Source organism: Microcaecilia unicolor, chromosome 2 (assembly GCF_901765095.1).
Source record: "Microcaecilia unicolor chromosome 2, aMicUni1.1, whole genome shotgun sequence".
Taxonomy (NCBI): Eukaryota; Metazoa; Chordata; class Amphibia; order Gymnophiona; family Siphonopidae; genus Microcaecilia; species Microcaecilia unicolor.
Genome location: NC_044032.1, coordinates 14,943,088 through 14,967,971, shown reverse-complemented (window position 1 = coordinate 14,967,971; position 24,884 = coordinate 14,943,088). Strand labels below are relative to the sequence as shown.

Below are 24,884 nucleotides of genomic sequence, written 5' to 3'. Positions count from 1 at the left end.
TTCTGGATAGATTAGGTTTAGGTGCAGTTTAGGTGCTAATAAAGTAGAGGAGTGTGGTAGCCGTGTTAGTCCACTCTTAAGGTTATCAATAGAAATCAAACAAAATAAAACATGGAAAAGAAAATAAGATGATACCTTTTTTATTGGACATAACTTAATACATTTCTTGATTAGCTTTCGAAGGTTGCCCTTCTTCCTCAGATCGGAAATAAGCAAATGTGCTAGCTGACAGTGTATATAAGTGAAAACATTCAAGCATTACTATGACAGTAAAATAGATACCATTGGAGATTCTACATGGAATGTTGCTATTCCACTAGCAACATTCCATGTAGAAGGCTGCGCAGGCTTCTGTTTCTGTGAGTCTGACGTCCTGCACATACGTGCAGGACGTCAGACTCACAGAAGCAGAAGCCTGCGCGGCCACATTGGTGATCTACAAGGGCCGACTTCTACATAGAATGTTGCTAGTGGAATAGCAACATTCCATGTAGAATCTATAGAAATCAAACAAAATAAAACATGGAAAAGAAAATAAGATGATACCTTTTTTATTGGACATAACTTAATACATTTCTTGATTAGCTTTCAAAGGTTGCCCTTCTTCCTCAGATCGGAAATAAGCAAATGTGCTAGCTGACAGTGTATATAAGTGAAAACATTCAAGCATTACTATGACAGTCTGACAGGGTGGGAGGATGGGGGTGGGTCGGAGGTATGCATGAGGACATCAAAGCATATCATTGATATTCTAACAGGATGGGTGTGGATAGGTGAGGGGAGGGTGATCAACAGAGACATACAGCTTTATGGTTTATAATGGGCTAAGAACCCCAGATCCTTGTTAAGTCCTTTCTGTTGGGTGTTAAAATATTCAATCATTCTGACTTCAAAGGTCTTACGTTCTTGTATGGTTTTAAAGTTACCTTTCAGGATTCTCACTATGAAGTCACTGGTACAGTGTCCTGGTCCTGTAAAATGTTGACCAACAGGCGTGGGTACCCTGCTGGCACCAGTATTGTTCATATGATGTCTATGTAAATTGAATCTTGTCTTAAGCATCTGGCCTGTTTCTCCAATATAGCATCCTTCGTTACATTTTTTACACTGAATGATATATACCACATTGGAAGATGAGCAAGTGAAAGATCCCTTTATGTTGAATATCTTTCCTTTGTGGATGACTTTGGGGTCCTGTGAAATATTTTGGCATAGTTTGCAACTGGATAAATTACAGGGAAGTGTGCCCTTCTGTTCCTTTTCAGTCTGTGAAGGAAGTTTACTTCTGATTAGCTTGTGTTTTAAATTGCGTGGCTGTCGGAAGGCCAGTACTGGTGGGGATGGGAATATCTCTTTCAGTAATTCATCCTCCTGGAGTATAGGTTGTAGATCTCTTATGATTTTCCTCAGTTTTTCCAGCTCTGGATTGTATGTCACTACAAGCGGGATTCTGTCTGTGGATTTTTTCTTTTTGTACTGTAGCAGATTCTCCCTGGGTGTTTTGAGGGAGGAGGCAATATTCTTGGAGATTATTTTGGGGTTGTAGCCTTTCTGTTTGAAGGATGCAGTCAGGCTTTTAAGGTGTCTGTCTCTGTCCCCTGGGTCAGAGCAGATATGGTGGTATCTTGTGGCTTGGCTGTAAATGATGGATCTTTTTGTATGTGAAGGATGGAAGCTGGAGTTGTGGAATTTTAACGCTACACCACTCTATTTCTTATCCCGATAATAGAGGAGTGTGGTAGCCGTGTTAGTCCACTCTTAAGGTTATCAATAGAAATCAAACAAAATAAAACCCAACAGCAAGGACTAAACAAGGATCTGGGGTTCCTAGCCCATTATAAACCATAAAGCTGTAATTCTCTGTTGATCACCCCTCCCCTCACCTATCCACACCCATCCTGTTAGAATATCAATGATATGCTTTGATGTCCCCATGCATACCTCCGACCCACCCCCATCCTCCCACCCTGTCAGACTGTCATAGTAATGCTTGAATGTTTTCACTTATATACACTGTCAGCTAGCACATTTGCTTATTTCCGATCTGAGGAAGAAGGGCAACCTTCGAAAGCTAATCAAGAAATGTATTAAGTTATGTCCAATAAAAAAGGTGCTAATAAAGAAATAGGGCCCAATATTCAGCTGGAGGTGGGCAGCGCATTTGCTGTCTGCCAGCGGCATTAAACCCAGATGTTCAAAGCTGGGCCATTTCCAGCGACTGGCATTGAAGGATTTATTTTGGCAGCTAAAAGGTTAACTGGCTATGCTGATATTCAGTAGTGACCGGTTCACAGAAAAGGCCTACCTTGACCCCTCAACATAGCTGGTTTGGTGCTGAATATCTGCGCTTAAAAAGCTATGTCGAACGATATAACTAGTTAGCGGCTAGCCACTAACTGGGATATTTAGCAGGCAATAACTGGTTATCTCCTGCTTAATATCCACAGTTAGCTACTTAAATAGTTTTGAATATCGGGTGTGCTGGACATTAATGATGGGGGGGTCAGGGAGAGGAGGGGGCGATGGACTGGCTACCTTTTTGGGGAGGGGGAGTCAATGGCTACCTTATCAGGGGAGGGCTCAGACTGGGTCACTTCAGGGAAGGACTGGGTCAAGTCATGTCAGGTGGGGTACAGGGCCAATGCCAAAAGTTGCTAGGTTGAATCAGGTCCCCTTGTACGCTGCCTCAGACCTGGCGGTATATTTCTGGCATTGTGGTCGTGCTGTAGACATCAGCACACATCTCAAAACTTCTTTACACTACTGATTGACTAAAAGCCTTCCTAGAATACATTTAATATGCTGTGCGCCAATGTCTATTGCACAAGCTCACGACAGCTCTGAAATCCTTTCTACTAACCTATAAATGTACTCACTCTGCTGCTCCCCAGTATCTCTCCACACTCGTCCATCCCTACACCCCTTCCCGTGCACTCCGCTCCATGGATAAATCCTTCTTATCTGTTCCCTTCTCCACTACTGCCAACTCCAGACTTTGCGCCTTCTGTCTCGCTGCACCCTACGCCTGGAATAAACTTCCTGAGCCCCTACGTCTTGCCCCATCCTTGGCCACCTTTAAATCTAGACTGAAAGCCCACCTCTTTAACATTGCTTTTGACTCGTAACCACTTGTAACCACTCGCCTCCACCTACCCTCCTCTCTTCCTTCCCGTCCACATTAATTGATTTGATTTGCTTACTTTATTTATTTTTTGTCTATTAGATTGTAAGCTCTTTGAGCAGGGACTGTCTTTCTTCTATGTTTGTGCAGCGCTGCGTATGCCTTGTAGCGCTATAGAAATGCTAAATAGTAGTAGTAGTAGTAGCATCAGCAGAAAATCTAATGGCGAGAGTGAGGATTTGAGACCCTTCAGATTTACCTTTCCGACGAGTGCTATCACAGATAGGTTGGCGGAAGGTGTCATGTGTGGTTGTGAGGTCAGCCATCTTGGACAACAGTTCCACAGTAAGGAGGCCAGGGTGTCCATGGCGATGGAAGTAGCCTTCGCTGATATACTCAGCAGACAGAGGAGGACTATCCAGTGCTGAAGTGGATCTCTGTAATCACAGAACAAGAGAAATATTTATCATGACACCCCTGTGCGAGAGTCTTCATAGCAATGCCCTGCCAGTGCTAGAATATGTGATAGCAGCGTGAGCTTCCTCGCAGCAGTCCCCTGCCACTGTCAGACACAATGGCAGCAACTTCGGTACAGGAAAATAAATGGACTCTATCCAGAGGAATGTGTCAGAATAGATAAAGCGAAGGACACTGACTAGAGAAATTAATATATAACTTTTTAGCAGCATCCCACTGCGCATGTGCTAGTGCCTTCCCATCCGACGCACAAGCACAGGTCCCTCAGTCCTATAAACTAGCTAAAGAATACAACTCCAAGGGTAAGTGAGAGGGTATGTGAGAATACTTTTATGGGTCATTATGCATCCTCATTTTCTAATCGTGATGACAGGGCAAAACCATAGAAGATGCTCAGTTTTTTTTGCTACCTTCCCCTAAAGGGATGACATATTTGATTTTGTTTCCTGCTTCTTTAGCCTATCAGGCAGCTAAAGCATGGAGTGATCTTCCAGAGGATTCACGACGTCTCTCACTATCAGGCTTTTAGAAAACAGCTAAAAACGATTCTGTTTAGGAAATATGTTTTAATGATGTAGTCTAGAATTGTTCAGTTAATCTTTGTAGCTTATTGATTTTTGCTTGGCATTAGCGGAATCTAAAATAAAATGTTATGTTATACTTGGCCTGCGGTCATCGGAGAACATCTGCTACAGGTGAGTAACTTCGCTTTATCCATTCTCACATTCCTCTGGACAGATCCAGAAGGCACTAGAACATGTGTGGTGGGACGCGGCTAGAAAGTTCTAGAATACAACTGGCCTGCTTGTCCTTGGAGAAAGAGCATTTACCTCCTCCACCCAGTTGCCTAACAGGCACTTGGTCCGATCGCTGCCCTCCATCTTCCCTAGTTATGTGGTACAGTGGCTCTTGACTGAAAGGCAAGAGAACAGAGATTTTCATGAGAAACAGACCGAAACATCTACATCTAGTTATAAGAAATAACATACTGTTCAGACTGAAGTCCAACAAGCCCAGTATCCTGTCTCCGACAGTGGCCAATCCAAGTTACAAGGATCCCAAAAACAGATCCAATCCTTCTTACCCATAAACAGAGATAAGCTGTGGAGGAGTAGCCTAGTGGTTAGTACAGCAGACTTTGATCCTGGAGAACTGGGTTCAATTCCTACTGCATCTTCTTGTGACTGTGAGCAAATCACTTAACCCTCCATTGCCCCTGGTACAAAATAAGTACCTGAATATATGTAAACCGCTTTGAATGTAGTTGCAAAAACCACAGAAAGGCAGTCCCATATCAAGTCCCAGTCCCCCTTTCCCTTTCTCCCAAGTCAAACTAATTATCAAAAGTGGACCTCTAAAGACTTCTACAGATGTGTTAATTTAGCAGGAATTGGCCTTCAAAACATCACTATTCAACTCCCCGCCAGCTTTACAGTACCACGCCTATGATTGGTCCAAGAGTATTAGGCACCCTAGACTTGTCCCACCAAACGCACAAATACAATTAACTATCAACAATTAATACTAAGCATTATTATGAATACATATTTTGCATTTATACTGATTTATTTTACATGAAAGGAAAAATCTAACAAGATAGTTTAAAAAGCGCACAAAGAGACATGCACATCTAAGATGCCAACCAAACCAATTACTGAAAATCCTGCAAAAGAGAAATTAGATCTTACCTGCTAATTTTCTTTCCTTTAATCCCACCAGACCAGCCAGAACCTGTGGGTTGGGTTTGTCCGTTGGTCGGTGGACACTCCACAGGTTCTGGACTGATCTGGTGAGGAAACTAAGGAAAATCACTTGGCGCCTATGCAGCAAATGTGCCCTACCGAAACAACATCAACTACCAGGACTCACACAGCAATAGCCCCACCTAGGAAAAGATGACTGTAAATATTATATTTATAGTTGACCCATCATAAGAGGGTGGGGTAGCCCTGGAAGTCCTACATAAAAGAAGAAAAGGGTCACTGGCATAAACATATTGGGAGAAAAAAAAAGGAGAAAAACACACCAATGAGGCAATTAAAATAAAGGTTCCTGGTGGAAAGGGCGAGATGAAAGCTCAAGGTTTAAGCTGAAATGAAATAAAAGGTTATTTTTTTTTAAAGAGACAAGAGGGCATCTTCTGAATAAAAACACTTTTATTTGTAATCCACACGAATAAAGTATGTATATAACAAAATCATATAAAATTTAAAGGAACAGTTCCTTCTCCCTGTCTCCCAGTTATAACACCCCATTCCTCCCCCTCTCTCCCAAGTATAACATTCTATACAGTGTTCAACTCAGGACCTTTTGAATGGGTGTGCCACTTGCCTGATTTTACTGACCATCAGGCAAACTTAACAGAAGATGTTATAATACTGCTTCCCCCCCCCCCCCCATGGTATTCCTCATGCCACCCAGCGGGCAAATATTTTTGGGGCGAATACTGCTATATCCTCTCTCCCAGGTATAACACCCACTTCCTTTCCCCTCTTTCCCAAGTATGCACCCACTTCGTTTTCCCTCTTTACCAGGTATACTCCCTTCCTTCCTTCCTTCCCCCTCTCTCCCAGCTGTAACATCCCAGTTCTTCCTCTTGCACCCACCTGTAGCACCCCATTTCTTTCTCCCAGCTACCACCCTTCTATAGTACTCAATTCCTTCTTCTCAATGTGAAATATAACACCCTATTCCTTCCCTTCTTTCGCAGCTAAAATACCAAATTCCTTCCCCCGTTCTTGTAGCTGTCACCCCATTTCTTCCTGAGTATAATACCCCATTCCTTCTCCTTCTCACAGCTATAACACCCACTTCCTTCACACTATCTTCCAGATATAACACCCCATTTTTATAAACCAACCTCATTCCATTTCTCTCACAGCTGTAACACCCCATTCCTACCCCTGCTCTTGCAGTTATGCCTCATTTCTTCCCCCTCTCTCACAGCTATAACACCCCATTATTTCCCCTCTCATAACTATAATATCCCATTCCTACTCCCACTCTTGCAGCCATAAAACTCTATTCTTACCCACTCTCTCACAACTATAACACCCCCTTTCCTACCCCCCTCCGTCGCAGCTACAATACCCCATTTCTTCCCCTCTCCCGCAGCTATCACCCCACATTCCTATTCCCTCTCGTGGGTATAACACCCCTCCATTCCTACCTCCTCTCTTGCAGCTATAAAACACCATTCCTACCCCCTCTTTCACAGCTTAACACTCCATTTCTACACCCTCTCACACAACTATAACACTCCCTATTCTTCCCCCTCTTTCGCAGCTACTACCCCATTTTCTATCACCCCATTCTTCCCCTTTCTCGCCGTTATAACACCCTATTTCCCCCCTCTTGCAGCTATAACAATATATATATTATATAGCTTTATCTACAACATTAACAAAATTCACCCCTTCCTTTCTGAATACGCTGCCAAAACCCTTATCCACACCCTTGTCACCTCTCGCTTGCAATTTACTTCTCACTGGTCTTCCGTTCAGTCATCTCTCTCTTCTCCAGTCTGTCCAAAATTCTGCAGCACGACTTATTTTCCGCCAAAATCGTTTTACTCACACTAGCCCACTCCTCAAGTCACTTCACTGGCTCCCTGTCCGCTTCCGCATACAGTTCAAACTTCTCTTACTGACCTTTAAATGCATCCATTCTGCAGCCCCCCCATTACCTTTCCACTCTCATCTCTTCCTACATCCCTCCCCGTGAACTCCGCTCACTGGACAAATCTCTCTTGTCGTCCCCCTTCTCTACTGCTGACTCCAGGCTTCGTCCCTTTTCCCTCGCAGCACCTTATGCCTGGAAGAGACTTCCTGAGCCTGTACGTCTAGCTCCATCTCTACCTGTTTTCAAATCTATGCTGAAAACCCACCTTTTCACCACTGCTTTTGGCTCCTAGCCACTACTCAATTGCCTCCCCTTGTTCCTTCTCACCCAGTACTTCCCTCGCCCTTAATTTGTCTTGTCTGTCTGTATTATATTTTTAGATTGTAAGCTCTTTTGAGCAGGGACTGTCTCTCTATGTCAGGTGTTCAGTGCTGTGTGCGTCTGGTAGCGCTATACAAATGTTAATAATAATATAACACACCGTTCTTACCCCCTCTCAAAGATATCACCCCCATTCCTCTTGCAGGTATAACACCCCACCCGCCACCCCATTCCTACCCTTGCACTCAGCTAGAAAAACACCCCATTCCTACCCTTGCACTCACAGCTAGAAAAACACCCCATTCCTACCCCCTCACTTGCAGCTATAACACCCCATTCTTCCTCCTCTAACACCTCATTTCTTCCCCCTCTCTTGCAGCTATCACCATTCCAACCCCCACTCCACCCCCACCCCCCCATTCCTACCCTTGCACTCACAGCTAGAAAAACACCCCATTCCTACCCCCTCTCTTGCAGCTATAACACCCCATTCTTCCCCCTCTAACACCTCATTTCCTCCCCCTCTCTTGCAGCTATCACCATTCCAACCCCCCCCCCCCCCCCCATTCCTACTACCCCCCTCTTTTGCAGCTGTAATACCCCATTTCCTCCACTTCTCACCTCGTTCTGAGTCTTCTGCGCCTGCGCATGGAACAGCTGAGGGCGGTTACTACGGCAACGGACAACAATAAAAACCCGGCAACGAGATTGGATGTTGGGCAACAAGGGTCAACCCGGTTCGTCACTGTGTAACCATGGACGCTGCATTCCCATTGGACAAGAGAGACCGGGAAAGGAGCGTTAAGTTCCTCCCACATTTCGTAGACACGGGCAAGGAGACGAAGTGACGTCAAACGTTGAAACCAATTAGGTCACACTCTGTTTCTCCTTCTCCGCGCAGCCGTCATCGCCGTACACTCAAATCCAACCAAGCAAAAGCTATGAGCTGCTTCTTCATTCACTATTGTTGATAGCATTTTTAATCTTGCTTGGCTTGTGCAGTAAACGGATGTACATAGAGGAAGGATAATAACGGAATCACTTTGCATAGGTAGAGTAGTAATTTGTTATAAATGGTAATCAGTGTGTCATTTGGAGGGGCTGGTTATAAGGATGCCCAAGCACTTGTATTCATGCACAGATTTTCTTTTTCTCCTGGTAAAGGGTCACTAAAACAGACATTATGTTATTAGAATCAGGTACTCAACATTCAGAGTTTCTGTCTATTTATTTATGCACGGACACAAGCACTTATTTGAGCACGGAATACATCTGTGAAAGCTGAAGAGCATAAGATCCACTCTAACCCCACTCCATGCAATTTGAAGTTAAGTAAACACTGCATCTATAGGTTTAAAAGATCCACATGTTGAGTGTTAGATCAATGACTAGTAGTATATAGTTTGTAGGTAGGGTGATGAGTGCAATGATGTTTTTTGATTGGTTCATGCGTGCTTGACAGCAGTCCAGCCTTGGCAGCATTTTTACTGAGCACTTTTGGCAACATTAGCTATTTGCTATCACTTCTGCTGTTTCACTTACTACTACTACTACTTAACATTTCTAGAGCGCTACTAGGGTTACGCAGCGCTGTACAATTTAACAAAGAGAGACAGTCCCTGCTCAAAGAGCTTACAATCTAATAGACAAGTGAACGGTCGGTCCGATAGGGGCAGTCAAATTGGGGCAGTCTGGATTCACTGAACGGTAAGGGTTAGGTGCCGAACGCAGCATTGAAGAGGTGGGCTTTAAGCAAAGACTTGAAGACGGGCAGGGAGGGGGCTTGGCGTACACTTCTGATGTACAGTTCACAGCAAGCATAAAAAAAGAAAAAAATAAGTAGTTAGGGTGAAGCATAAAGGTTTCATTTGAGTATTTGGTATTTATTTATCTAGTCATTTATGACATTTACATCACACATTAAAAATGAATTAGGTGGAAACCCAAGAACATTTTTTTCCTGTGCCTACATCAAAAGAAAAAGATGGCATGTGGGAACTTGCTCCTTTTGCTTTGTGTATTGCAGTACTGTATTATAAAAATGCACTTGCGTTTATTTAATTACTACTATTTCACAGAGAGGTACTGAATAATGAGGGAAGGGCTTCCTTCATGCAAAAGTTCTGTCCAGCTTCAGTCTAAATATGCTAACATTGTCCACTTCACCACACTATTAATCACCAAGTTCATACAAAATTAATTATGTTCAGTGGAAAATAAATCTGTTGGCTTAGGCTACCTGCTATGTGAATATCCCATGATTGTTTCATTATTGCTAAACATTATGGGCATTTCCTTTAAACGTTGATTGTTATACAGACCTTACATGCTCATGGTTTTGCTTTTTAAACCCAAAGGTGAATCCTAAGGGTGGTTGAACAATTAAGTATAAACTGTGTAGTTTCTGACTTTATTTTGGACTGCTTTGGGTCCTGCTGATCTGTACATATTCAGTCTGGAATTTTGGAAGATGGAAATAAGAAAATAAAAATTAAATTTTGGATGTACTCTGTAGAAGTTGTTTACTTTTACAATGTAATGGATGCCTGTTCTGGTGTGTGCATGTGATATTCTTCAAATAACTGCCCATTCTTATGGCTATGATTTCTGAACATGCAGCATCATTAAAGGACAGATTTTTAAATGCCCAGTTGGGTATATATTTTATTTATTTATTTAGATTTTGCTCACACCTTTTTCAGTAGTAGCTCAAGGTGAGTTACATTCAGGTACTCTGGATATTTCTCATCCCAGGAGGGCTCACAATCTAACTTTGTACCTGAGGCAATGGAGGGTTAAGTGACTTGCCCAAGATCACAAGGAGCAGCAGTGGGATTTGAACTGGTCACCTCTGGATTGCAAGACTGGTGCTCTAACCACTAGGCTACTCCTCCACTAGCAACATTCCATCTAGAATCTCAAATAGTAGCAATATTCCAGAATCTCAAAAAGTGGCAACATTCCATGTAGAATCTTCAATAGTAGCAACATTCCATATATTTATTTATTTAGATTTTGCTCACACCTTTTTCAGTAGTAGCTCAAGGTGAGTTACATTCAGGTACTCTGGATATTTCTCGTCCCAGGAAGGCTCACAATCTAACTTTGTACCTGAGGCAATGGAGGGTTAAGTGACTTGCAAAAGACCACAAGGAGCAGCAGTGGGATTTGAACTGGCCACCTCTGGATTGCAAGACTGGTGCTCTAACCACTAGGCCACTCCTCCACTAGCAACATTCCATCTAGAATCTCAAATAGTAGCAACATTCCAGAATCTCAAAAAGTGGCAACATTCCATGTAGAATCTTCAATAGTAGCAACATTCCATATATTTATTTATTTAGATTTTGCTCACACCTTTTTCAGTAGTAGCTCAAGGTGAGTTACATTCAGGTTCTCTGGATATTTCTCTGTCCCAGGAGGGCTCACAATCTAACTTTGTACCTGAGGCAATGGAGGGTTAAGTGACTTGCCCAAGATCACAAGGAGCAGCAGTGGGATTTGCTAATCTCAAGTGTGTTAAATGTTTCAAGCACATCTATTTACTTGCTCCCATGATATAAATGAATTCTATTATTCTGTCTCACTGTATTTTCAAATGTAAACCACACATTGAACCTGTTTGCTTGGGATAGTGTGAGATATATGTGTTTTTAAAAAAATCCTTTATCATCCACTTTTTGAGACACTGCCTATCCAACTGGATGGTAATGGCACAAGGAAAGCAAGTTTGGTCCAGCGAAGACTAACTTAAAATAACCTGTTCCTTAGCTGGGCTCTAGTATTACCATATTAAAAATACAACCATATCATGCCTCATTTTATATCCCACATTATCCCAAGCAAAGTCAGGTTCAATGTGGCTTACATTTGAAAATACAGTGAGTCAGAATACTAGAATTCGGTTGTATCATGGGAGCAAATTGATGGATATGTCTGAAGTATTTGACAAAGTTGAGATTAGCATATAAACCCAACTGGGCTGTCCTTTAATGATGCTGCATATTCAGAAATGAGCTCCGGTCACGGGCACATAAACATACACTGCTCATTCAGATCGCTCTCACCCCACTCAAGTCTGGAATCAGTCGAGCTGGGAGAGGGTAAATGGTCCAGAATAGCAATCCAGGAGGTTTGGGAGACACTTGTCCATTCAGGGCTCCACTCACTCTACAGTCCAGGAACCATGCTACACGTCAGCAGCTTAAACAATAAATCAACTTTTATTGAACTCTCTGCAACAGACAGGTGGCAAACTGAATCTGTCTCCAAGAAGTCATTATAATTAGCTTCTAAATAAGTTAGATTCTGACTTCCATTGCACCCAGGAGGAACACCTTTACCACTGTCCTTCTTTGGGGTTATTTACAAGCAGTGGCGTAGCTACAGGGGGCCTCAGGGGCCCAGGCCCCCTCATTTCTGTCTCAGGCCCCCCAGCAATAGTAGTCAGCCAAGCGGTTTTTTGCTTCCTCAGGCTCCCTGTCCCCGCAGTCAGGCAGCTGAGCTCTCCCTCCCTTCCTTTGGGTCCGGCCAGCTACATCTCTCCTCCCTGTTTCCAGCAGTGAGCAGTGGCATGGGCAGCACTGAAAGCAGCTGCTTGTGGCTGCCCTGGTCTATTTGCCACTTCATCCCACCTTTTCAACTTCCTGTGAATGGGAAGAAGCAGCGAGATGGACCGGGGCAGCCTGAAACAGGTGTCTTCAGCACTGCCCGCACGTCTCGCTGGCTGCTCAATGAGGTTTGATTGAGAACAGGAGCATGATGTCAAAAAGCTGAAACCACAGAGGTTAATCTCTCTTTCCAATCTCCAGCACAGCCATCATATCGATTCCCCGTACTCTCAAAACAAAGCAAACAAACCTATCAGCTACTTCATCCACATTCTCATTTTTTATTGTTGGTACCATTTTTATTTGATTTTACTTATGTTTTCAAACATGCCGGTTTGTGCATCATACGGATGAACACAGAGGAAGTATAATAACGGAATAACTTTGCATAGATAGAGTAGTAATTTGTTATAAATCCTAATCAGTCTGTTATTTGGAGGGGCTGCTTATAGGGACACCCTGGCATGTGTTATATTCATTCAGAGATTTCCGCCCCTGGGCCGCTGTGTACATATTGACAAATACCACCGTCCTTGCCCATCCTGGAAGCCAGATGTACCTCAAAGGCTATATTTCTCCTTTCCCAAATCTTTCCACCTCCACCAGGCACAGACCCTTCTGGCAGTCCTCCTTTCATGGATGCACCCTGCAGGGCTACACCCCAACCTTGAGCAGGCACCTTCCTACCCTAACCCCGCTTGCAAGCAAGACTCCCCAATCCTTCCCAAGCTCTGGCTCCTTCTCCAGTTATGGGACAATAACTGCTCCTTAATTTCAGCCCAAACTTTACTTTGCAATCCAGGATCCCCTGTTGGGCACTTCGTATGGATTTGCAGACGATCCTAAGACCTCCAGGCAACCAAGGACTCTGTGCTTACAGGGGCAAAAACTTTTATGCCTCCAAACTCCTCCCAGAACTGTCACTCGCCCAACATATTATTATTATTATTATTAACATTTGTATAGCGCTACCAGACGCACGCAGCGCTGTACACCTGACATAGACAGTCCCTGCTCAATAGAGCTTACAACCTAAAAATATAATACAGACAGACAAGACAAATTAAGGGCGAGGGAAGTACTGGGTGAGAAGGAACAAGGGGAGGTAACTGAGTAGTGGTTAGGAGCCAAAAGCAGTGGTGAAAAGGTGGGTTTTCAGCATAGATTTGAAAACAGGTAGAGATGGAGTTAGACATATAGGTCCAGGAAGTCTATTCCAGGCATAAGGTGCCCCGAGAGAAAAGGAGCGAAGTCTGGAGTTAGCAATGGAGGAAAAGGAGGACAACAAGAGAGATTTGTCTAGTGAGTGGAGTTCAAGGGGAGCAGTGTAGGGAGAGATGAGAGTGGAGAGGTAATGGGGGGGCTGCAGAGTGGATGCATTTAAAGGTCTGTACGAGAAGTTTAAACATATGAACTATCTTTTTTGCATTTTATTCCCATCATTCCAGCTGGGCTAGGACTTCCTCCCAGGGACCTCCTCCTCACTCAGTGACTATCTACCAAGGACTCACTCTCATTAGTAATCCCAATTTAACAGGTGATTACATTAGCATAGCATAGTTATATTGGGGAGGAGGTCCAGGTGGGGGATCGTAATGAGGGCATGGCTTGTTATGTTGGAGAGGATCCGGGTGGGAGATTGGAATGGGGGCAGGGCTTAAGTTGGGGGGACCTGGGGGGAGATCCTAATGGGGATAGGGCTTATTATGTTGGGGAGGGCCCAGGGGGAGATCAGAACGGGGTCAGGACTTGTTATGTTGGTGAGGCCGGGGGAGATCCTAATGGGGACAGGGTTTATTATATTGGGGGGGGGGGGGGCTGTGAGATCAGAAGGGGCTTATGTCCTTAATACAGACTCCTGAACAGACATTCAGAAGATGTCAGGTTAGCAACTAAAGAAGCTTTCAAACTCCCCCCACCCCCACCCCAAAACATTCCTAATACTTGAAGGAACGTAAGACACCTTACAAATATTATGAGAATATATCTTCCTCTCTGTGCAAATTACACTCCTCCGTTATTAAACACAGTTATCAACAAGGCCATTGGCAAATCGCCACTACATCAATCTCACATAGGCAGTAACATGATGCCATCTTCTAGCACAATATCACATCACCATACCAATAGAAAAATGTGTTATTTTGAAAAATTATGATGAGAGGGTTGAATGAAAAATAATGCCGGCACCTCCATAACTTTTGTTTAAATAGTAACATAGTAAATGATGGCAGATAAAGACCTCAACGGTTCCTCCAGTCACACTCATTATCAAGTCATGATTAAACCAGCAATGAGTGTGATATAAAATACTTGATCATGGTCTTTCTTTGGTGTTTCTGGGACATAGACCATAGAAGTCTGCCCAGCTTTGTCCTTAATTTCCAATTACTGAAGTTGCCATCGAAGCCCACTCCAGCTTCTCCAAATCTGTCTTGTCCTGGAGTTTCTGTCAAAGCTCTCTCTAGCCCATGCTAAACCGTATTGCCATAGAGGGGACTCAGACCGTACAAGTCTGCCCATCTCCTGCCTTAGTCCTTCACAGCCAGAGTCACCATCTAAAGTGCCACTCAACATGTAAACACACATGCAACCATTTTGGGGGAGTTTCTATTATACCATTCATTTTCTAATTAGAGATCCTCTGTGTTCATCCCATGCCTTTTGAATTCCATCGTGATTTTTTTCTCCACCACCTCTCTCGGGAGGGCATTCCAGGCATCAAAAAAGAATATCATGACATTACTCCTAAGTCTACCACTCCGCAACCTCAATTCACGTCCTCTACTTTTACCACTTTCCCTTCTCTGGAAAATATATGTTTCTAGATTAATACCTTTCAAGTATTTAAATGTTTGTATCATATTTCTCCGTCCCTTCTCTCTTCTAGGGTATACATATTCAGGTCTTCCAGTCTCTTCTCTTTTGGCGCAAGCCCCATACCATTTTTCTCGCCTTCTTCTGAACCGCTTCAAGTCTTTTTACATCCTTAGCAAGATACGGCCTCCAGAACTGAACACAATACTCCAAGTGGGGCCTCACCAACAACTTGTACAGGGGCATCAACACCTCCTTTCTTCTGCTGATTACACCTCTCTCTATACAGCCTAGCAACCTTCTAGCTACGGCCACCGCCTTGTCACTGTTTCATCACCTTCAAATATCTGATACTATCATTCCAAGGATCCTCTCTCTGTCTGTGCATATCAGCCTCTCACCTGGAGATATTGTAATGAATATAAAACAAAAATAATTCTTACAGAAGGCTTGGGTGGAGCAAGCACAAGCCTACAAACAGAAGGCCGTCCAGAGAACTATTAAAGAAGAAACAAAGATTACAAGTTACTCATGGAGGGGCATAATCGAAAGTGGCGCCCAAGTTTTCCTGAGGACGTCCCCGCAGGACGTCCCAGCAAAGGGGCGTCCATCTTTCATTTCGATAATATGGTTGGGGACGCCTAAACTGCAAAATTTAGGTCGACCTTAGAGATGGTTGTCCTTAGAGATGGTCATCCCCGATTTTCTGCCATAATGGAAACCGAGGATGCCCATCTCAGAAACGACCAAATGCAAGCCCTTTGGTCGTGGGAGGAGCCCGCATTTGTAGAGCATTGGTCCCCCTCACATGGCAGGACACCAACCGGGCAACCTAGGGGGCACTACAGTGGACTTCAGAAATTGCTCCCAGGTGCATAACTCCCTTACCTTGTGTGCTCAGCCCCCCAACCCCCCCCCCAAACCCACTCCCCACAACTGTACACCACTACCATAGCCCTAAGGGGTGAAGGGGGCACCTACATGTGAGTACAGTGGGTTTGTGGTGGGTTTTGAAGGGCTCACATTTACCACCACAAGTGTAAAAGGTAGGGGGGGATGGGCCTGGGTCCGCCTGCCTGAAGTGCACTGCACCCACTAAAACTGCTCCAGGGACCTGCATACTGCTGTCAGGGAGCTGGGTATGACATTTGAGGCTGGCAAAAAATATTTTTAAAGGTTTTTTTTTTAGGGTGGGAGGGGGTTAGTGACCACTAGGGGAGTGAAGGGAGGTCATCCCCGATTCCCTCCAGTGGTCATCTGGTCAGTTTGGGCACCTTTTTGAGGCTTGGTCGCAAGACAAAAAACCAAGTAAAGTCAGCCAAGTGCTCATTATGGACGCCCTTCTTTTTTCCATTATTGGCCGAGGACACCCATGTGTTAGGCACACCCCACTCCCACCTTTGCTATGCTTCCGACATGCCCCCGTGAACTTTGGTCATCCCCGCGACAAAAAGCACTTGAGGACGCCCAAAATCGGCTTTCGATTATGTCGATTTGGGCGACCCTGGGAGAAGGACGCCCATCTCCCGATTTGTGTCGAAAGATGGGCGCCCTTCTCTTTCGAAAATAAGCCTGTTAGTCAATTAAATGGTATATAACTTTTTAAAACAAATAATAAGTATTAAAGCCTAATTGTCATCGACTCCAATATTAGAAGAGTTTGCTACATTGGAATCTGGAGGTCCAGGTTCTGATGAAATCTTCTAGAGTAAATAAAATGGTGATTGCTCAGGGATAGAAAACAAATAGCTCACACAAGGATCAAACAGGTTTCATCTAAATCAGTACCAGAAGGTAGCTTTGCAGAGAACAGAAAGTTCAAGAACAAGGGGTCACTGTATGAAACTGAAGAGTGAGAAGAACAAAAGAAATGTGAGAAGATAAAGTTTCACCGAGAATGCAGTGGACCTTTGGATCACACTTCCAGCAGAGGTGGTAAAATCCAAAATATTGGCAGAGTTCAAATGTACACGGTGTTGCGGAAAAGAAATTAGGACATGTAAAGCAGGATTTATTTAAGGAAATCGCAGAATTCTGAGAAGAAAGAGGGTCAGTGCGTTACACACATTGAATCCTATGTCTACCTACATCTGTTCAGAACACAGGGTTTTGGCTAATACAGGAAATACCGTATTTTCACGCATTGTAGGCGCAGCTAATACTCGTTCTTACATTTTGATTAGAAGGGGGTTTTATACACGTTCCTCTTTATATAAATGTGCAAAGGACCATGCGATGTGAAGCTTATCACAACACATGAGCAGTGCAAAAAGTGTGTGAAAATTTTATGCGTGGTTAAATCACACTATTAAACCATAAGTGGGAGGGAGAGGGAGGGAAACGTGCTTGGTACATGCGCACAACAGGGGCGTAGCCAGACCTTACAGTGGGAGGGAGCCAGAGCTCGAGGTTGGGGGCACATTTTGAGTGCTGCCCCCCCACCACCACCACGCCTCACCTCTCCTCACCGCCCCCATCGCCTCGCCTCACCAACAGTTTCACGTAAAGGAGCGTCAGCGTGCACAGAAGGAGCAAGAAGAAAGAAGAGCAGGGCAGCAAACGCGGCTGCGCCGGAGACTGGCGCCGAAGAAGGCTTCGGCTGGTGGAGGTTGTGGAACCAGGACCCTGTGGCCCCCCGTAGCTATGCCTCTGGTGCACAAAGGTTTTGCAGAAAGCTTGCCTCTTGTGCACATGCCCAGATAAAAGTGGAACTGTCAGAACACATTAGCGCCTGTTTTCTGCGCCTACCTACGCATCTAGTTTCTCCTTCATAGGAACACAGCTCTGGAATGCACTACCTAAATTCTTAAAATCAACTCAGAACCATCTAAGTACATAAGTACATAAGTACATAAGTAGTGCCATACTGGGAAAGACCAAAGGTCCATCTAGCCCAGCATCCTGTCACCGACAGTGGCCAATCCAGGTCAAGGGCACCTGGCACGCTCCCCAAACGTAAAAACATTCCAGACAAGTTATACCTAAAAATGCGGAATTTTTCCAAGTCCATTTAATAGCGGTCTATGGACTTGTCCTTTAGGAATCTATCTAACCCCTTTTTAAACTCCGTCAAGCTAACCGCCCGTACCACGTTCTCCGGCAATGAATTCCAGAGTCTAATTACACGTTGGGTGAAGAAAAATTTTCTCCGATTCGTTTTAAATTTACCACACTGTAGCTTCAACTCATGCCCTCTAGTCCTAGTATTTTTGGATAGCGTGAACAGTCGCTTCACATCCACCCGATCCATTCCACTCATTATTTTATACACTTCTATCATATCTCCCCTCAGCCGTCTCTTCTCCAAGCTGAAAAGCCCTAGCCTTCTCAGCCTCTCTTCATAGGAAAGTCGTCCCATCCCCACTATCATTTTCGTCGCCCTTCGCTGTACCTTTTCCAATTCTACTATATCTTTTTTGAGATACGGAGACCAGTACTGAACACAATACTCCAGGTGCGGTCGCACCATGGAGCGATACAACGGCATTATAACATCCGCACACCTGGACTCCATACCCTTCCTAATAACACCCAACATTCTATTCGCTTTCCTAGCCGCAGCAGCACACTGAGCAGAAGGTTTCAGCGTATCATCGACGACGACACCCAGATCCCTTTCTTGATCCGTAACTCCTAACGCGGAACCTTGCAAGACGTAGCTATAATTCGGGTTCCTCTTACCCACATGCATCACTTTGCACTTGTCAACATTGAACTTCATCTGCCACTTGCACGCCCATTCTCCCAGTCTCGCAAGGTCCTCCTGTAATCGTTCACATTCCTCCTGCGACTTGACGACCCTGAATAATTTTGTGTCATCGGCGAATTTAATTACCTCACTAGTTATTCCCATCTCTAGGTCATTTATAAATACATTAAAAAGCAACGGACCCAGCACAGACCCCTGCGGGACCCCACTAACTACCCTCCTCCACTGAGAATACTGGCCACGCAATCCTACTCTCTGCTTCCTATCTTTCAACCAGTTCTTAATCCATAATAATACCCTACCTCCGATTCCATGACTCTGCAATTTCTTCAGGAGTCTTTCGTGCGGCACTTTGTCAAACGCCTTCTGAAAATCCAGATATACAATATCAACCGGCTCCCCATTGTCCACATGTTTGCTTACCCCCTCAAAAAAATGCATTAGATTGGTGAGGCAAGACTTCCCTTCACTAAATCCGTGCTGACTTTGTCTCATCAGTCCATGTTTTTGTATATGCTCTGCAATTTTATTCTTGCAGAGCATATACAAAAACAGGAAATTACTGAAGACCACCTTGTTCAAGAGGGCCTACTTTCCTGACTCTTTTATTACAGCAAAATCCATGGACTCTATCTTTCTTACTCACTCTTATTATCTTTGTTGTCTATACGATACGTAAATGTTTTCTATTTTACTTTTACATTGTTTAATTGTATTTTAATGCACTGTAGTTTTCCCTACAGTCCTGTGTGAGCCACATTGAGCCTACTACTAGTGGGAAAATGTGGGGTATAAACGTGTTAAATAAATAAATAAAATAAATATCGGTATGTGTGCTTTCGCTTTCAGTTTTGTTCGCAAATGCGCACGTACTTGTCTGCGGAGTGAAGTGGTTCTCAGCAGGAAGCATTTGCTGATTCCTTATGAAGTTTATTCTGATGAACTGGGACTAAAACAAGTACCTGCTGGCCCTCATAAAACTAGTTTGAGCCTTACGATCACACCAGAGTGGAGTAGTGGTTAGGGTGGTGGACTTTGGTCCTGAGGAACTGAGTTCGATTCCCACTTCAGGCACAGGCAGCTCCTTGTGACTCTGGGCAAGTCACTTAACCCTCCATTGCCCCATGTAAGCTGCATTGAGCCTGCCATGAGTGGGAAAGCGCAGGGTACAAATGTAACAAAAATAAAACAGAAACTATTGGAGATTCTACATGGAATGTTGCTATTCCACTAGCAACATTCCATGTAGAAGGCTGCGCAGGCTTCTGTTTCTGTGAGTATGTGCAGGACGTCAGATTCACAGAAGCAGAAGCCTGCGCGGCCACATTGGTGATCTGCAAGGGCCGACTTCTAGTGGAATAGGAACATTCCATGTAGAATCTCAAATAGTAGCAACAGTGGAGGAGTGGCCTAGTGGTTAGGGTGGTGGACTTTGGTCCTGGGGAACTGAGTTTGATTCCCACTTCAGGCACAGGCAGCTCCTTGTGACTCTGGGCAAGTCACTTAACCCTCCATTGCCCCATGTAAGCCGCATTGAGCCTGCCATGAGTGGGAAATCACAGGGTACAAATGTAAAACAAAAAACAGATCTTTTGCTTACTTTGGATTGCCTGTAAGTCATCTCTGACAAAGCCCACAAGGTCTTTTAATTTCCACCGCATATTGACCACATATTCAATCACAGGGGTATCAGAGGTATCAAATTTCCCCTCCCAACGCTCTCTTATTAGGTTAAGAGGCCCTCTCACCCTCTGGCCATAAAGCAACTCAAATAGGGAGAACCCAGTGGTCTCCTGAGGTACTTCTCTGTTTGCAAACAGTAGGTAGGGCAAATACTTCTCCCGTTCTCTGTCGCCAGGCAAGTCTTTAGCATATGCTTTAATGTCTCATTAAATTTCTCCAACAATCCATTAGTTTCAGGGTGATAAGAGGTGGTATGTACAGATTTCACTTCACAGTGTGACCACACATTCTGGATCAACTCGGACATAAACTTGGTCTGAGAGTTTTTCTCGCGGATATCCTACCCGGGAAAATATTTCTAGCAGGGCGGTGGCAACTTTCTCTGCTTCTATTCAGAATAAGGCTACCGCTTCAGGATATCTGGTAGCAAAGTCCACCACTGTCTATATATACCTTTTCTCAGTCCATCTATTATAATATCCACAGCTATTCTCTCAAAGGGCTCACTGATAATGGGTAAAGATTTCAGGGGAGCTCGGGGGTGATCTTGGGTCTTACCCACTCTTTGGCACGCATCACAGGTTTAACTATAGTCAGCTACGGCTTGAGATACTGCCAGCCAATAGAAGTTCTGTATCAATCTATTACGTCTGCTTGTCATCTCCTGATCTCCTGCTAGTAGAATGTCGTGTGCAATCTGTAAGAGTTGTTCTCTATATGCCCTGAGCACCTGTTGCCCAGGGCCTATTAGGATCAGCAGGATCAGTCTCTCTGTACAACAAGCCCCCTTTCCATACCATACGATCTTTACCAGTCTCACTGATGTTGACCAGCCCTCTTCCTCAGGGCTTCCAGGTCAGGGTCAGAGCTCTGTGCTTCCTGAAAAGCATGTGTCTGTCCTATATCAGTATCCATATCTGGAAGGGTCTTCTGGTGACTCTGACAAATCAAGGTCATCCGTCTGATCAATAGATGTGTCGGTTAAGTCAGGCTGTTCCATATTCATGGCCCTGGTCACTGGTGCTGCTGGAAGCACTGGAGAGCCTCCTCCTGTCGCTTGGTCAGCTGGTCCCACCTGGCCTGGCTCAGGATCTGGAACTGGAGCGGTGATCTCTGCTGCTTCTGTTTGTTGGGCTGCCCGGGCCTGAATATAGGTCACCATAGCGGAAATGCTGACTCCGCTATCCAAGGTAATGTTCATTGGACCCAGGTCAGTCCTGCAGAGCATTGATACCGGCATGTTTTTCATTATGCCTAATTCTCTGTATCCAGTCTTGGTACCCCAATCCAGGAATACTCAAGCAATGGGTACAGTCCTACTAGATTGTAAGCTCTTTGAGCAGGGACTGTCTTTCTTCTATGTTTGTGCAGCGCTGCGTACGCCTTGTAGCGCTATAGAAATGCTAAATAGTAGTAGTAGTAGTCTCTTGTAATCAGAGGTGATATTGTGATGTCATAATGCCTCAGGCCACCAATAAGAGCCAACCTCATCAGTGATGTCACAATGGCTTGATTGTCCTATACTTGGCTCACTTATATTACATAGCTCTTTGAGCAGGGACTGTCTTTCTTCTATGTTTGTGCAGCGCTGCGTACGCCTTGTAGCGCTATAGAAATGCTAAATAGTAGTAGTAGTACAGTCTCTTTGAATCCATTGGCTAACAGTACCTCCGCCCTGGAAGAATAGCAGCTTCCGCACTAGCTCTGTTCGTAACAAAGTCATGCTATAGCCTGTGTCCACAAGCCCAACCACCTGGGTCTGGTTCACAGTTACTAGAGTGCTGTAGTGTTGTGAAAATCCATCTGCTTCCTCGCTTGATGAATGGCCAGTAACGTTTTGTGCTGAGGCAACTGTGTGGGTCTCCTTCGTGGTACTGGAGCAGCCCACGAAAGCCACAAGCTTAGGTGCAGGAACTGGAATGCTCTTTAGTACAGGCTTGGGCAATGACGTTTAATGTGAGCAAGTGTAAGGTGATGCATGTGGGAAAAAAGAACCCGAATTATAGCTATGTCATGCAAGGTTCCACGTTAGGCGTTACGGACCAAGAAAGGGATCTGGGTGTCGTCGTCGATAATACACTGAAACCTTCTGCTCATTGTGCTGCTGCGGCTAGGAAAGCGAATAGAATGTTGGGTATTATTAGGAAAGGTATGGAAAACAGGTGTGAGGAAGTTATAATGCCGTTGTATCGCTCCATGGTGCGACCGCACCTTGAGTATTGTGTCCAACTTTGGTCGCCGCATCTCAACAAAGATATAGTGGAATTGGAAAAGGTGCAGCGAAGGGCGACGAAAATGATAGCGACTTCCCTATGAAAAAAGACTAAGGAGGCTAGGGCTTTTCAGCTTGGAGAAGAGACGGCTGAGGGGAGACATGATAGAGGTATATAAAATAATGAGTGGAGTGGAACAGGTGAATTTGAAGCGTCTGTTCACGCTTTCCAAAAATAGTAGGACTAGGGGGCATGCGATGAAACTACAGTGTAGTACATTTAAAACAAATCGAAGAAAATCTTTCTTCACCCAACGCGTAATTAAACTCTGGAATTTGTTGCCGAAGAACGTGGTGAAGGCAGTTAGCTTGACAGAGTTTAAAAAGGGTTTGGACGGTTTCCTAAAGGACAAATCCATAGACCGCTACTAAATGGACTTGGGAAAAATCCACAATTTCGGGAATAACACATATAGAATGTTTGTACATTTGGGAAGCTACCAGGTGCCCTTGACCTGGATTGGCCGCTGTCAGGGACAGGATGCTGGGCTTGATGGGCCTTTGGTCTTTTCCCAGTATGGTATTACTTATGTACTTATCTGCTTTGAAATGTCCTGTACGCTCACACTGGAATCAAGGACATTCATGCCTAAAGTATTGGTTTTTGGGGAACACTGGAAGGTTTGCTAACAGTCTCTGAGGGTGCAGGAATATTTGGCTTAGGGCCCTGGCTGCCCTTAGATAATGACTGCTGCGGATAAGGACGGTTTCTGTTCGCCAACCAGGGACAGTTATCCATAAAGATGTCAGCCAACTCAGCCGCTTTCTCTGGAGTACAGGGCTGGTGATCTTGAACATTTTCCCTCAACTCTGGACAACAACAATGAAAAAAAATGCTCCAAAACCATGAGGTTTTGGCAGTCCTCCAGGGTTTTAACTTCAGCTCCACCGAGCCACCGCTGGTGCTGGTATCTTAGATGAATCACAAACTCGCCATGAGTATCATCTGCCCCCTTTTGCAAAGTTTGGAACTTTAGTCTGTAAGTCTCGGGGGTAATGGCATAATGGTTCAACAAAGCTTTGCTCACCTTCTCAAACTGGGAGCACGTCTCCATGGACAGTCATTGGAAAGACTCAAGTGCTCCACCAGTGAGCTTTTCTGAGGAATCTCATTGAGGTGGCAATTTTTTTCAAAGGCAGTTAGATATCCATCTGTGTCACCTCTGGTATCATCAAACTGCACAAAGAGGGTGGGCCCAATCCGTGCTGTGGATCCTACTTCCGGCCTTGGCGCAGGGGTTGGGCTGGAGCGTTGGATGTGAGCCATTTCCATCTGAGGTTCATTCCAAGGCACACTTAATCCTTCGCTTAACATACTTATGTCTCTTTAATCTCCCAGTTATATCAGTGGCGTAGCCAAGGGTGGGCCTGGGTGGGCCCAGGCCCACCCACTTTGGGCTCAGGCCCACCCAGTAACAGCATACCTATGATGTGGCTGGCAGGGATCCCCAAGCCCCACCAGCCAAAAACTCCTAACAACTGTCCCTCCTGCATACCTTGTAAATATCAGATCTTCATCTGCAGTGAGCAGCGACTGATACATACTGCTCGCAGCGACCCCACAGCCTTCCCTGTGATGTATTCCTGCCTATGCGGAAACAGGAAGTTGCATCAGAGGGAAGGCTGTGGGGCCAACATGAGCAGCATGTATTATGCTGCTCGCTGATGGTGAAAATCTGCTATTTAAAAGGTATGTGTGTTTGGTGTGGGGGAGGGGGATATTTGAGAGACCATATAGCATGCAGGCAAGAGAGGGAGAGACCAAATCACTTGTGGGACTTCTTCTGCCCACCAATCTTTGGCCCAGGCCCACCCAAAATTGGGTGTCTGGCTACGCCCCTGAGTTATATACATATTACTACTACTACTACTTAACATTTCTAGAGCGCTACTAGGGTTACACAGTGCTGTACAATTTAACAAATAAGGACAGTCCCTGCTCAGAAGAGCTTACAATCTAAAGGACGAAATGTCAAGTTGGGGTAGTTAAGATTTCCTGAGAAGAGGTATAGTGATTAGGTGCCGAAGGCGACATTGAAGAGGTGGGCTTTGAGCAATGGTTTGAAGATGGGTAGGGAGGGGGCCTGGCGTATGGGCTCAGGGAGTTTGTTCCAAGCCTGGGGTGAAGCGAGGCAGAAAGGGCGAAGCCTAGAGATGGCGGTGGTGGAGAAGGGTACTGAAAGGAGGGATTTGTCTAGAGAGCGGAGGTTACGGGTGGGGACATAAGGGGAGATGAGAGTAGAGAGATAAGGA

General features: G+C 44.7%; 1 protein-coding gene across 2 annotated transcripts in view; it reads right to left on the bottom strand.

Moving 5' to 3' along the window:
- The window catches only part of SPAG8 (sperm associated antigen 8), a 59,012-nt gene extending 49,665 nt beyond the window's left edge, over positions 1–9,347 (bottom strand). The window contains exons 1-4 of one of the 2 annotated variants that reach the window (XM_030191871.1): positions 9,335–9,347; positions 8,680–8,686; positions 4,429–4,511; positions 3,381–3,558 (exon numbers count right to left, since the gene is read on the bottom strand). In XM_030191871.1, coding sequence (XP_030047731.1) covers positions 3,381–3,558; positions 4,429–4,479 — 229 coding nt within the window. In that variant the 5' untranslated portion in view covers positions 4,480–4,511; positions 8,680–8,686; positions 9,335–9,347. Of the gene's footprint in view, positions 1–3,380; positions 3,559–4,428; positions 4,512–8,161; positions 8,186–8,679; positions 8,687–9,334 lie in introns of those variants that run through there. The other variant, XM_030191870.1, reaches the window with a different exon arrangement.
- Between the last annotated feature and the right edge of the window lie 15,537 nt (positions 9,348–24,884).